This window comes from Xiphophorus maculatus, chromosome 6, assembly GCF_002775205.1.
Source record: "Xiphophorus maculatus strain JP 163 A chromosome 6, X_maculatus-5.0-male, whole genome shotgun sequence".
Lineage (NCBI taxonomy): Eukaryota > Metazoa > Chordata > Actinopteri > Cyprinodontiformes > Poeciliidae > Xiphophorus > Xiphophorus maculatus.
This window is the reverse complement of record NC_036448.1, coordinates 4,034,941-4,048,434: the sequence shown is the minus strand read 5'-3', so window position 1 is coordinate 4,048,434 and position 13,494 is coordinate 4,034,941. Positions and strand designations below refer to the sequence as shown.

Sequence of the window (13,494 nt, the reverse complement as noted above, 5' to 3'; positions counted from 1 at the left end):
ATGAAGCAGAACTGTTTGTTCTGCTGCATCAGTATTATGTAATATCCACACAGGGAAGTTGACGGCAGCTTCACATATGCTGCAGTGATAAATGGCCGATTCCGCCCACGCTAACAGAGCCACGCTGAGAGGAACTGTACAAGCTCAGGAAAAAAAAAGTCCAAAACGCCTCCGTTTTAACCACTAGGTGGCGGCAAAAACTGAAGTCTCAGCTTTAACTTGACAGGCTTATCTTGACGTTTAATAAACATTCTTGTTAAAACTGTGTTAAAGCATTTTAAAGTGTTTTAAATGAACTGGAGCATATTGTAGCATCTGCAATCATGCAGGTTATTTTTAGTTGAATTTCTCAGTTGGCTCCTGCATAGAAATCTGACCTTTGCTTTAATGGCATTTTCCACGTTGTTTTTAGCTCTTTTAAACAATAAAACTCAGAATTTCTTGAAGAATTAATGTTTTTTTGTTTTTTTTACACATTTTCGAGTATGGATTGCAAATCCCTTATTAAAACTGAACTTCTTTCCCTAGTCATTGATTATTTAAGTCTTTTATGTAGCACACTAAAACCACAAATACACACTTTAATAAACTTTAACTTCAGATTCCTAAAAAAAATGATTTATATCCTAGTGAAACATGGGTTTATAAACTGGCCCTTTTATTTACACTATGAACTTGTATACCTCTAGCAATAACAAATGTTCAGTTCTTTACTTGCTAATGTGTTTTTTTAATGTTTAGCTCTTGAATATTTGTCATTTTGTATGATTACATGTTCATTTACAGTCATGTTAAATTAGTGTGTGTGTTATTTTATTTTTTATTAAAGAACTTCTCGAAGAACATCTTTGCCATCCTTCAGTCGGTGAAAGCCAGAGAGGAAGGACGAGCACCAGAGCAGAGACCAGCACAGAACACTACCCAAGTGGTAAACATGTCTTTATCTCATGATAAAAGCAGTACAAAGCTCCCTAGTTGTAAAGGTTCATTGAAACTTCATGAGAATTCAGTCCGAATAAATTAAAATGGCTGCATGCAGAAGTGAATGTGCGGTTTCTGTTGGTGCAGGACCCGTCCTTGAGGAACAAGCAGCCCGTCCCGGCCGCCTACAACAGATACGATCAGGAGCGATTCAAAGGAAAAGAAGGTGACTTTGCTTCATGGTTCTAATTCTATAAAATCAGTCTTTTGTTTTTTTGGACCGAGGAGAGTATTTCTTTAGAAAAGCCAAATGTCATTTGCAGTACAAAATAGAAAAATGTCGGCCAATTCTGCCTCAGCTACTGGAGTCCTATTTACGTCCATTACACCATTAGTAAATCATTGTCAAAGCAGCTAATGAAGTTTCCCAAGGCAGGTATAGATTGAGTCATTATCCCATGTTGTGTCTTGTTTGTATGCACAAGGTCTACATTAGGCCTGTTGTAAATTATTTCAGTAATCGAGTATTCTGTCGATTAGTCTGACAATCGGGTAATTAAATAAAAAAAAATTGATAAAGTAAAATATTGGTAAATACTGCCAGTATTAATATCGGATATCAACATCGGCCCAAATTGTCATATTTGTGCATCCCCAACAATTACTTTTCTGTACTTTGGAAAATTATCCTGTAACAATGATTGCTCACTTTTTAAGTTAACCTGGACAAACGTTATGCAAAATCCTGAAATTATATTCAATTTAATAATAAAGCAGCAAGCTTATAAAACAATTCTAAAAATGTCTACACTCCAGTTTTTAGTTTATGTATTCTTCTGTTTTATATCGATAAACTCTCACTTATAAAAAAAATCAGGCTGCACTTGCTTTGCCTGGTGGGGGCGCAAGTGCAGCCTGGAGGCTGTCAGGCTTATAATTCACTGAAACCTGCTTTAGAAAAACGACCATAAATCAGTATTTGTTAGTTTCTTACATTGTGTGTTCATAACCTGCAGCTCATCACCTTTTCTTACTTTGTAGAAACGGAGGGTTTCAAAATCGACACCATGGGCACCTACCACGGCATGACCCTCAAGTCAGTGACGGTAAGACCAGCTTCTGGACCCGGTCACGAAGCCGGGTCCAGAAGTAGAGGGTTTTCCACCTGAAGGGTTCCAGTGCTGAAACTGGGCTGGTGATTGAGGCAGGAGAGCCTTGGATGTCACACAACACATTGTTACATGAAATGGGAAATGTTTAACTTTATTGAAATTCATTAGTGCTGCAAACAAAAGCCCTTATACCACCAGCCTAATATTTAACCAACAGGTGTCTGATTTATTCATGGCATTGCTCTAAGAAGAGATTAAACTGAGTTAGAGCTGAGTCAAACCTTTAAATGTTAAATTTTTCCACTTAGGACTAGAACAGAATACTTTTATGTAATTTCATCAACATGAACTGCAGATTTATTTTAATGCAGGAAAAAAAGGAAGAGGAATCTTTTGGAGTCAGGATATTACAGCCTGGACTTTGTAACAACACTGGTTCTGCTGCGTTATTGGCAGAAAAAAAAACACCTTTAACTTTCAGGTCTAAATTGTTCCATCTCATATATGTGTGAACCAGAATATTGTTTTTGACTTTGATTACAATTTAAGACCTAAACATCAATACTTATACTTGTAAACATAGTAAGCCATACTTTTTTCTTTTTTTCTCATTTGGGAGGCGGGGGCAAATTTCTAAAATATTTGGTGCATATTTTTCCACATTATTTATATTTAATGTGTTGGTTTTACTTTTAACTGGTTCATCTAACCCTTCAATCAGTTTGGCTGAAATAACATCAGTTTATTGGCGTCAGAGTGATATGCTGCACTAGCACCTGCTTAGCACTGGAAACAGTATGACTAAAAAAAATACTGTGTTGCTAAGCAAAACCTCTCTATAGTGATTCCTGCTGGTCTTGTCGTTTTGTATTTTCTGTGACATCTTTCACTATTCTGGAACTGGATGATGATACAGCCAGATAGCTGAGCTGAGATTGGTTAGTTTCAGTCTCACCTTCCACTACCTGCTCATCGTTTCCCCCCCCCCCCCCCCAAAGCTGTGGTTGTTGTGTTGGAAATGTTTATTTATTTCAGATTATCAAACTCGACAGCAGATTTAACATTGTACAGAGACGTTTCATCTGCACGCCTGTTCATTTCACCCTTTATTTTTCATGACAGCACCGTGTACATGGACGTTCTGCTGGGAATCACTCCGGTAGAAACAGAATTAGCTGAAAAATGGCAACAATTTCACAGGATTTTATCAGTTTTTACACGTTTTGTTTGTCTTATCTCAAAATAAGTAAGGTTTGTTCAACAATGATGGGGATCATTGGTGTATTGAGCAGTAGGGTTTAAATGGACCCTACTGCGCTTCCATTACAAATATTGGCAAAACTCTGTCAATATTCCGCCTGTGTTGAAAAAACACAATTTTGCTAAACGCAATTGTGGCATTTCTATCAAACACAATTAAAATCACACATGAATAAGTTTGTTTACACGGTAAGCCATTAAACATGCGGCGCCATCATGCTCCTACCACTTCTTGTCATCTTAGTTGTTTGAACCCAGTAGCATCTGGTTGTCAATCATGCGATTTGTGTGACGCGAAAGTATTTCTGTTGGAGTTTTGTGAAATAAACCAATTTCAGCATAGTTAAAACAAAACACTTCATCCTAATGCCAAAAAACATTTTTTGGGGGGCAAAAGTGCCATGTTTTCATTAAGCAAATTTATGTACAAAATGTGAAATTGCGCAGTTATACGGTCAAAGATAACAGCTACTGTTTCAGTAAATGCGCCTGCTTGTCCCGGAGTCTGGAGTGGGCCCTGCTCGACCTCTCCTTGAGCGTGCCGATGCAGGCATTGTGCTTGTTGCTCTGAAGGTGATGCCAGTACTTGAGCAGCTCGTTGGGATGGAAACCGTGCGACGTTATCAGGTGGCTGTACTTGCAGCTGGAGTACGACACCCGCCAGTGGTTGAACAGGAAGCCGTTGGGCGGAGGCATGGGCTCGATCTGCAGCTCGGCCAGGCAGATTCCCACGAACACATCCTCCAGGTGCAGTAGGCGGACGCTCAACGACGTCCGGTAGATTTTCTCGGCCAGGTCCCCAGAGAAGACGTATCCCGTCCCGGAGCAGAACGTGGGGTACCGTTCACCCGGGTAGAGCTCGGGCGACATGTACCACTTGCTGTTTTTGTTCCGGTTGGGTGCAAAGCCTCTCATGTTGTTGCCTGTGAAGTAGTTCTTCTTGGGCTTCAGATCCGGCCGCAGCAGCTTGTAGACGAGGTACTCCGTGTTGACGAACATGTCGCTATCGGTTTTCATCACGTAGCTCGCCGTCGGACAGTGCTTCGCCACCCAGTTCATTCCCATCAGAGTCTTTATCGTCAGGTTTTTATAGGAATCCAGGAAGTCCTGCTGGATGATGTCGCGATGCCTCCGGCTCTCTGCCTCCAGCATCTTCTGCTGCAGAAGTCCCAGCTCTCCATCTTTCTTCCCCAGCAGAAACAGTCGAATAAATCCCAAGGAGGGGAAAACGCTCTCATTCCCCCAAGTCTGCCGGATGGCATTCCTCGCTTCCACCTGACGAGCTTCGGTGGCAATTAGCAGGACGAGAAACAGGGCAAGTTTGCTCTGTCGGCATTTATCCGGCTCGTTGATGACATAAGGGAAAGGTCCGTGGGTCAGAGTAGCAATAAGAGCTCCCATTTGGCTCTGGCTGCTGTTGCCTGTCAAATTACCCTCAAAGCCAGTGTCGCTACGATGAAAAGAGACATTGATGTTGGCATTGGTTGTCAACGTTCCCTGGGGAACGATCACAAACCTCCACGCTGAGTGCGCGGCACTGCCGTTCCATTTGCTTCTTGCGGTTTGAAGCACCGTGCCTCCGTACACCACAGGGTAGCCCCTCCACCACGGGATCCCAGAGAGCTTGGGGAGCCGCACGTGGTGGACCAGGAACACGAGGAATCCCAGCAGAGAGAGGAGATAGAGAAGTTTGGCCGTGTGCGTACAACAGTGGCGCCGTCTCCACTGCATTGTTCTGTGTCCTTCAGCCGCTCTCTGATCACAGAAGTGAAGAGTTTGTGTCAGGTTTAAAGGTTGTTCACTCTGCAGTATTTATTTGCATCTGTGCCCACACCAAGAGATAACCTAGGATATAAGAGAATGATTATGAGTAGGTACAGAAAGAGATATAATGGTTGTGTTAGATAGCTAGAAATATTTCAAAGTATAGAAGCATTGGTTTATTTTGGGTTCAACAATGGTACCACCACATTTCAAACCCTTTTTAAGGATTCTTAGGGTAACTGCAATGTCACAACTCTAGAAAATATACAAACAAAATCATATTTTGTACTGCTACTACAAAAGAAAGCTCTACTCAGAAGTATCTAAAGTATATTTAAAAATTGCAAAAGGGAAGAAATGAAAAAAATAATCTCCAAATTCACTGTCACTCTTAAGGTGCATTCACACCAGTCCTAGTTAATCCGCTTCAAGTGAACTCTAGCTTGTTTGCCTTCAAAGTCCAGTTCATTTGGAGAGGTCTGAATGGGTGATCGAACTCTGATCCACCTACAAACCTAGTTTGGTTGAAGCGAACTCTGGTGCTCTTTGAATGCATATGTGAACACCGAGCAGACCGGAGACCGCTCCAAAAGCAGGAAGCAGACTATAGCGCAAGGCTTGCTGGGTAAGTACAAACAAAGCAAACGTGCAAGCTTAGCGTTAGCAGGAGAAATAGCTAGCGCTTTTGTCTTTGGTCTTTTGATAAAGAAAAATCCTACAGCCGCTAAAATCTGACAACAACTTTTGTTATACGGAAGTGTAGATTTATTAAGGTTTGGTCTAAACTACTACTTTTAGTAGTTGGATAAGACCGCTTTGAAGCTTCCTGCGTTTGAAACTAAGCAGTCAAATCCCATGCCAGAGCTGAAAATCACCAACTCAAGAGGATAAAATCATATTTAAAAGGTAAGTTCTTAGCTCCCCTATATGATTAGACCACAATCATTCATGTTCACATTGGACAATAAAAAAACATTTATTAAACCTGTTCTCCCCAGCAAGGATCAATGACACAACAGGAGTAAATGTTAAAGACTAGTGTTTTAGTAAGACATGAAGTACTAATTTGCTTGTAAGGAAATGTGAAGCAATATGCTTTTGGAGAACAAATTTGGTTCATCATATCATACAAAACACAGAACTCTAAGAAGCTGTTTGTGTGTGTAAAGCGTGGATCCCAGATGAACTGGAATCGTTGTTAAGTGAGCTGCTTTCTTTAAACACGTCGGCCTATTTTAGCTGGACTAAATATATAAGCCACATTGTTCCAGCTGAGAGCCACTGTCAGCTGCTCCATGAGTCTACCTACAGCGCAGATCCTAACATCAACCCCGAAGCCAGCAAAGCTTGAAAACAAAGAATATCTTGTTTGATTTTTTTTTTCTTTTTTTCTGATCTGATCTTGTTTGGTAAAATGCTGATGCAAATGAAGAATGTGTGCTAAGCGGTTATTTGGAGGCTTTTCTAACAGGGTTTACAGTTACCAGAATATCATCAAAGCTTTAATTGTTGGACACATTTTCTTTTTGCTGCAGAAGCAACAATAGTCACACATGTTTTGTGATATCGGGGGACCGCTCTCTGCTTTTGCTGAGGTTTGATCCACGCGTCTCCATGCTGTTGAAATCAAGGTTGTATTTGTTTTGGTGAATGTTTGGAGCACTAATTTTAGAGCAGCCCAGAGGAGCGTGCGGTCATCGCTTCATGAGTCACCCTTAACTGTTCTTACTCATCCCAGCTCAGCTCAGTTTTCTGTTCAGGCACCGAAGTTGTTGATCTGCTCGTGAACACCTCTCACTCTTCACTGATGGAGAGACGATTGGATTTGTACAGTAGCCAAGTGTTCAGAAACACTTTCCTAATGAAGATGATTGAGGATGTTAAGGAATCCGGTTCTTGATCTATGTCACTTAAGGAGTTTTGGGTAGAACAGTTTTTCCAAATATTGTTTTTTTTATCTCAATTGCACAATGTTATTTTTTTTTGTATACAATTTTGGCTTAAAAACTGCTCTGCTCTGAGAGTTTGGCTTAAAAACGGTATTGTCAATTTTACAATGAGCCGATTACTGCCTATTATTCACAATTATTTTAATAATAATTGATCATCACAAATTAATCAAATTAAATTATTGATGAATGTTCACAGACATAACTTTGAATGCTGTGAATTAACGACTGTTGCAACAGAAGAAGTTGCAGTCGGCCATCTTGAAGAACAAGTGAGTCTAACAATGCAGGAATATTGCAGAAGTGAAGGACTAAAAACAGGTGTAATCTGAAATGTAATGGATGGAATATTCCTTCACAAGATGCTGAATATCTACTGAATTTCACACATCGTTATGGAGAAGGACTTGGTGTCGTCAGTGACTCACACAAGCAGTTTACATCTAGCCGGGTATGGAAGGTGTCAGTGGGCAACTTAAAGGAAAATGTCACTGTCATTGGACAAGATGATACTTTTGTTTAGGTAAAGCTACCAGCCACCTGCTTCTAGTTGAGAACCTACAATTCTACAGTAAGCGTAGAAAGACAGTTGTCATATTATTTACATTTTTGTAATAAAAGTATGTTCACTGGCTGAGGCATATTTTCTAACAGTTTGTTACAAAAGTCCAGATCAGATTCATATCTATCAAAAGGCTTACTATTTTTGATGTGGCCCAAACACTGACCTGGAAATGCAAAGGAAATAATAAATCACTTCTCCTTTAAGAAAACACCACAGAGTAACAGAGACTGACCCGATACGCAGAAATACGTCGATGATTTATTGTTAAATCACTCAACTCCTCCAGTTCCCTGGCCCCCTTGTGACACATTTACGGTCATAATCAGTAAATGATTGTTTATCTTCATCTTTTATTCTTATTTTCACCTTTTCACTTAAATTTAGCTTAAAGAAACAAAAACCCATATCCTCATTCTAATAGTTTTCTTTTTGTTCTCCATGTTCTCTAGAGCGGTGGACATAAAGTTAACCGGTGTACTTTTGCAAAGACTCCTCTAGTTTGGAAAGAGAAATGGGAATTTGGTCCAAAACCCTGATCATTGCATAACCAAGAACTTTTCCAAACAAAGAAAAAAAAAGAGAGATGAATTTAACGGTTCTTTCTAGCACATTTAATACAGATGATAGCAAATCCATCACTTGTAAAAGAAATTAGGCATGGATAGCTTCCAGTAAAATCCCGTTAGCTTACCAGAACTTTAATCTTAGTCCGATGGAGAGAAGTGCGTTGTTCAGAAAGCTAAAACCCATAGGATGATTTCCTTATCTGCAGATCGCTTTGATCATTCCCTAAAAGACTGACTATATGTGTATCATCTCCACCAGCAGCAGCAGCCTGAAGCTGAGTGAGCTCTGACTTCTCATGTTTACTCATGTTAACAGATGTAAACGGTTCTCTACTGAAGGGTTTCACCAGGACAGTGGGTTGTGAGAACTGAAGAGTTTCATCTCATCTGCCTGAATCAAAACAGAGAAACAGAAATGTTTCCCTCTTAAGTTGACACACCCTTCACACCCTGTAGGCTCTGTTAAAAGCAGGTAATTCTGTAGCGGGCCACTGCAAGGTTTGCAAATCTCACCCTGTTGGTCTTTCCTCCCTCCTTAGCCGTCGTTGAAAGACAGCCGTGCAGTGCAGGCTCGGGCGGCTCACGTCCTCCCTCGTTTCCTCCAGAGCCCACGATGAACCCTCCTGTTTTCTCGCTGCAGCTCAGACCGATCGCTTTTCACCATCGTTCTACTCGGAGTGGGAAAACGACGCGTTCAGCCGGTTGCGTAGCCGTCGCTCTCCCCCCACACATCAGCTGAGCGTGCGTGAAGAGCTGGAGTGTTGCAATCTCTCCATCTGTCTTGATGCATTGTCCCCCCTCCCCAGCCCCGAGGCTGGTTTCTGACGCTGCTGCAGCTGCCTGTGGCTGGAGGAGGAAAAAGAAGAGTAGGCTGTAGGTGACGGTTAGCCGCAGCCGCGGGTCCTTTTCACCGTAATCAAGATGTGTTAATCAGAGCAGTAGTCATCGGACGGGCTTCACGTCTCCTTTCAGCTTCTCTTCCTCTTTCCATTCTCATGTTCCTCTGCACTCTTTTCCTTTGATTTACGCATGTTGTCTTCTCTCCCTGCGATCTCTTTCCAGTCCTCTTGTTTTTTTCCCCTGCTCCTCTCTTGCCTTCCCTGATTCGGCAGCCTCTCACGCTCTGTTTTCTGGCTGCAAACAGCGGGGGAGGATGAGGACAGCCAGGAGGAGCGCGAGGCAGTGCTGTCAGTTGTGCGTTTGTTCTGAGAGGCAGCTCCAGGCTTGGTGGCATTACGCTCTCCCAGCACGTCACGGCGTCTCTGCTGCTGTTGCTGGCTGCTCTGTTAAAGAGGGAAGGCGGGGGGTGGGGGGCTGGGCTACTGACCTATTTGTATTCACACCCACTCCCCAGAAAGAAGAATAAAGTATGATCTGAATTTGGCATGCTGTGAAGCAAGAGGAGAGAGAGGAGAGAATTCTCTGTCGACACTTGGAACACATTAGATTTCCTAATCGGATTTAAAGATGGGGGGGGGACTTCTGGTTTAATTTTCTCACATTGGCAATGATGGACTGAGGCCAACTGAAACCTCTTACAGTCAGCATTCAGCTACTTGTGCTAATTTATCACACTGCATGGCAATTCCAAACGCATTACTAAAATGCTGTTTCCACCACACTTGTTTGCAGTGGCGGAAAAGGTGGGCGCCGCATAAAACGGGGCGCCAAACATTGGCAAAAGAATGATTTCTTGTCTGCATTTTCTTTCTGTAAGCAGCTGTTTGTGTGTGTAAATGATTTGATCAGGAATAGAGGCACTGATTAGGTGTCATTCCACTCCTTCAGCTCCTCTCCCGACGCTCGCCCACACACACAGACAACAATGATCTTATGTTTATAGTGTGTTTGCATATACGTCAAAGTACATAGTTGCGATCCTACTTGTTTGCATTCTTTGAAAGCCTGTGACTTTTTAATATCGCTATGTTGGCAAACGAGCAACTAATGTTTTCCAATGAAGAATGAGAAGACAAAAAGTGTAAGAAATGCAGAATTTAACACAGAATTTCTGTATTTCTTAATGCCTAATAACAGAATCAACATTTAGTTTGGAATGGACCAAGTGATCAAGCAAAATTATTTGAAGAAATAAGGGAATAATGGAAAAATATGATTTTACAGTGGACCACATAGTATTCTAGACTCTTAGATCAAAGTCAACAGCGAAGAGCTAAAATCTGTGATACTTAATTTCCTCTAAAATGGTCATAGCTGCCTATTTTAATAGTTCAAACAGCAAATATTACTTGATATGCAATAGCACTGCTACATAAGCCAACGTCTAGACCTCCTTATTTCTCTTATGGCGGCTACAGCCATTTAGAGAAGCCACATGACTTCTCCAAAATGTAGCTAGATAGTTATCTATCAGTCTAGTCATTGTAATACAGATTGTCATATTAAGGAACATCTGATTCAACTTTGCCACAAATCATTAAAGTCAATCCAGTTCAGGACAAGATAATATATTCTGATTCAAATGCATTACCATTTAAATTCCTCCAGGCAGTTGATCAAAATGTTTCTTCCAGGTGTGTTACAGTTCACATCATACAGCACGTTACTGGTTACAGTGTCTGGTCTTTCTCCTATATATATATATATATATATGACATCTAGAGTTTTAGCCTTAAAAAATGGCAAATCCTAACTAGACTGTGGATGAAAAATGCTCTGGGAAAGTCCTGATTCATTTAGGTCAATGCCTTTTATGTGCTTAGAGACCCCAGACAGACGGAGTCCAATGAAGTAACTCAACTACATTATTTTATGACTGTCCCACATGCACATCAAGTCCTGTCATCATTCTAAAATTTAACATCGAAACATGTTGCATGGTTTTTCCTCACACTCTCTCCTCCCTTTAGGGATTTCCTGTCATTGCCTTGCTGCCGTGCGTGATTTTAATCTTAGGGAGTTTTATTCCGTGGTGCCGCTGATAGAGGTTGCTTATCAACTAGCCATCAACATCTGCCGGGCAAAACAAATTTGTGCTAATCTGTTTACGTTACCGTGAAAGTGCTGAGATTGTGCCGATGTTATCCTCTTACCGTCAGCTCCGAAGCGCCGCTGCCCGGCCCGCGCAGTGGTTCACAACATCGGGATTAGTCGGACAGGAGGGCTGCTCCTCCAAGATCAGCTTCATTTGAACGTTTCTAACCGCTGCGCTGGCGGAGAATCTAAACAGACGCTATGAAATATTCAGTCTGTTCGGGATTTGTCCTAATGAAACATGTCCTGAATAATTTATTGGAAGCACATTGGTGATTGCTGTAGAAGCCACAGAACAGGCTGTAGTTCAAAGTTAAACCACAGGAAGCTCGCTAGATTAAAAAGTTGATTAAAGGAAATTAAATTTAGGATTGCTTGGGGAGCTTTCATGTCTGCACTGCGTTAACCATTACTAGGTAGGTGAGATTAGCCACAGCACAATCTGAAATTCACTTTTTAAAAATTGGGGAAAGGAGAAGGGTGTTGAGCTTTACTGCAGGCCTTATATTGTCTAACATGCATCTAATTTGTTGTCTCTTTTTGCCTTCCTTATTGCCATATTAGCAGCGTCACACAAAGGGTGATTGACAGCTCTTAGACCCGCCCCCTGGCTCTGATCAGTTGTTCCTGGTGGGAGGCGGAGGAGCTCAATTTCTTTTTTCTACAGATTATCTGCCTGGTACCACACTGTCATGGCATAGCGACAGGTTCAACATGTATGCAAAAAATACATTTTTTTATAAAAGTTTCATACTGCATCTTCAAATTAAAAGCATATTTGTAAGCATGGAAAACTATTCAGGGGAAAAAATTATGCTCCTTTTGAGATTAACTGTAGATTTTGCCAAATTTCATTTGTATAATTTCCCTTTGGGACCAGTTAAGTATTTTTAAATTGGAAAGTATGTTTGAATTCTTGCTTTAGTTGAAGACATTAATTACTGTTCCTTCTTTTTCAGTGCTTATCATCATACTGCATCTGTGGCTCTCTTTTCTCTTTTGGTTCCCGGCTCATCGGTGATGATGAGCTTTCTTTGGCTCTTACTGCTGACTCAGTTCTCCGTCTCTGGTGTCATTTTTAATGGGTTATTTCCTGTCTGCTGCTGACCTCTTCTGAGTGGTTGCGTAGGTGCTTTGCGTTTGTTTTTTGGCGTCCTGCAGCGTACTGGACCACAACTCACAACCTCGAGACGCTCGCTGCACGTCTCTTCTTCTCTCTCTCATTTCCTGTCTGATGACTGAAAACAAAGGCCGCTACAAACCGACTGCGTTACTTAGTGTTTGACATTTGAAAATGTTGGAAAAGAGTTTTCAACTGATTTTAAGAGAACATGTTTTCCACACCAACATGCCTTGTGTAAAGTTGTATAATTGCCCCTTTTGTTAAGTTACAGGTGAACTATGTTCACACAAAGACACCTGCTGTCAGGGTTGCCAGGTTTGCATTGTTTTCACCCCCAAAACAATGCAAACCCACCGAACTCCAAAAATAATTCATGCTTAGCGCCAGATATGGTCATGTATAAATAATCTCGTGTCCCATATGTCATCGTCTGCATTCAGACTTTTCAGAATACATACATATTCCGACCAGAACCAGGTCCCACTGGGACTGCAGGGGTCTTGACTCTTCGAACACGATGTGACTTGAGTTTTTAGTGGTGATATGTTCTTTTAAATCCTGATGTTTCCCTGAGGTTTCTGTTCTTTGCAATACAATTGTATAGTGACACCTTATTACGATCAACAGAATCAAGATTTCATAGTTGATTGGTGCAATAACGCTGCATTTTGACTATTTTTTTTTCTTTTGTCACACAATGACATACATTTGTAAATTTTCCTCTACAAACCCTCCCGTTGCGAAAGGCAGCCCAAATTTAACAATCCACTCAAAGCTGTTTGTTTAGTTTTTTTCATGCTGAACGTGTTGAAAGTCTGGAAACACTGCCTGTAAATAAAATCCGCAAAACTGATTCAAATAACTTATCGTAATTGAACTTCGCAGACAACACAAAGACCCCAAAAAAAAAAAGAGTTTTTGAAGAGGTCTAGTCAAAGTCCCAACTTAAAACTGGTAGAGCTGCAGGAAATCTAGATTTCTCTTTCCCTGTCTAAAAACTGTATTCTTTAGAAGAAATGAGTAACTTATTGAAACTTGAGCAGTTTCTGCTCCTTTCTGAACCGTCGGTGATCTTGAAGGACAGTCCACTTCCCCTCACACCAAATTGAGCTCTTTATAACTTCTCTTTTTTTTCCTCACAAAAACATTTCTGTTTGCCATGTTTACCTTTGCATATGTCAGACACAAACCATGCGTTGTTCAGCTGTGTGTGACCATGGAGTTTTTATTTTCTGTTTGA

General features: G+C 41.1%; 2 protein-coding genes across 3 annotated transcripts in view; one reads left to right on the top strand and one right to left on the bottom strand.

Annotated features, from left to right (window-relative positions):
• cdc73 (cell division cycle 73) overlaps window positions 1-13,494 on the top strand; it is a 33,756-nt gene that overhangs the window by 5,674 nt on the left and 14,588 nt on the right. The window contains exons 8-10 of the mRNA XM_005802390.3: window positions 830-928; window positions 1,069-1,147; window positions 1,963-2,027. Of these exons, the coding sequence (XP_005802447.1) occupies window positions 830-928; window positions 1,069-1,147; window positions 1,963-2,027 (243 nt within the window). The remainder of the gene's footprint in view (window positions 1-829; window positions 929-1,068; window positions 1,148-1,962; window positions 2,028-13,494) is intronic.
• LOC102227686 (beta-1,3-galactosyltransferase 2-like) lies at window positions 3,020-13,485 on the bottom strand. Of its 2 annotated transcripts, XM_023334760.1 has the most exons (3): window positions 8,651-13,485; window positions 8,263-8,528; window positions 3,020-5,138 (listed from the first exon to the last, which is right to left on the bottom strand). In XM_023334760.1, exon 3 carries the CDS (start codon window positions 5,022-5,024, stop codon window positions 3,762-3,764), a length of 1,263 nt encoding a protein of 420 aa, XP_023190528.1. In that variant the 5' UTR covers window positions 5,025-5,138; window positions 8,263-8,528; window positions 8,651-13,485; the 3' UTR covers window positions 3,020-3,761. The 2 variants fall into 2 exon arrangements, with proteins under 2 accessions (XP_023190528.1, XP_005802449.1); XM_005802392.3 differs by lacking the exon at window positions 8,263-8,528.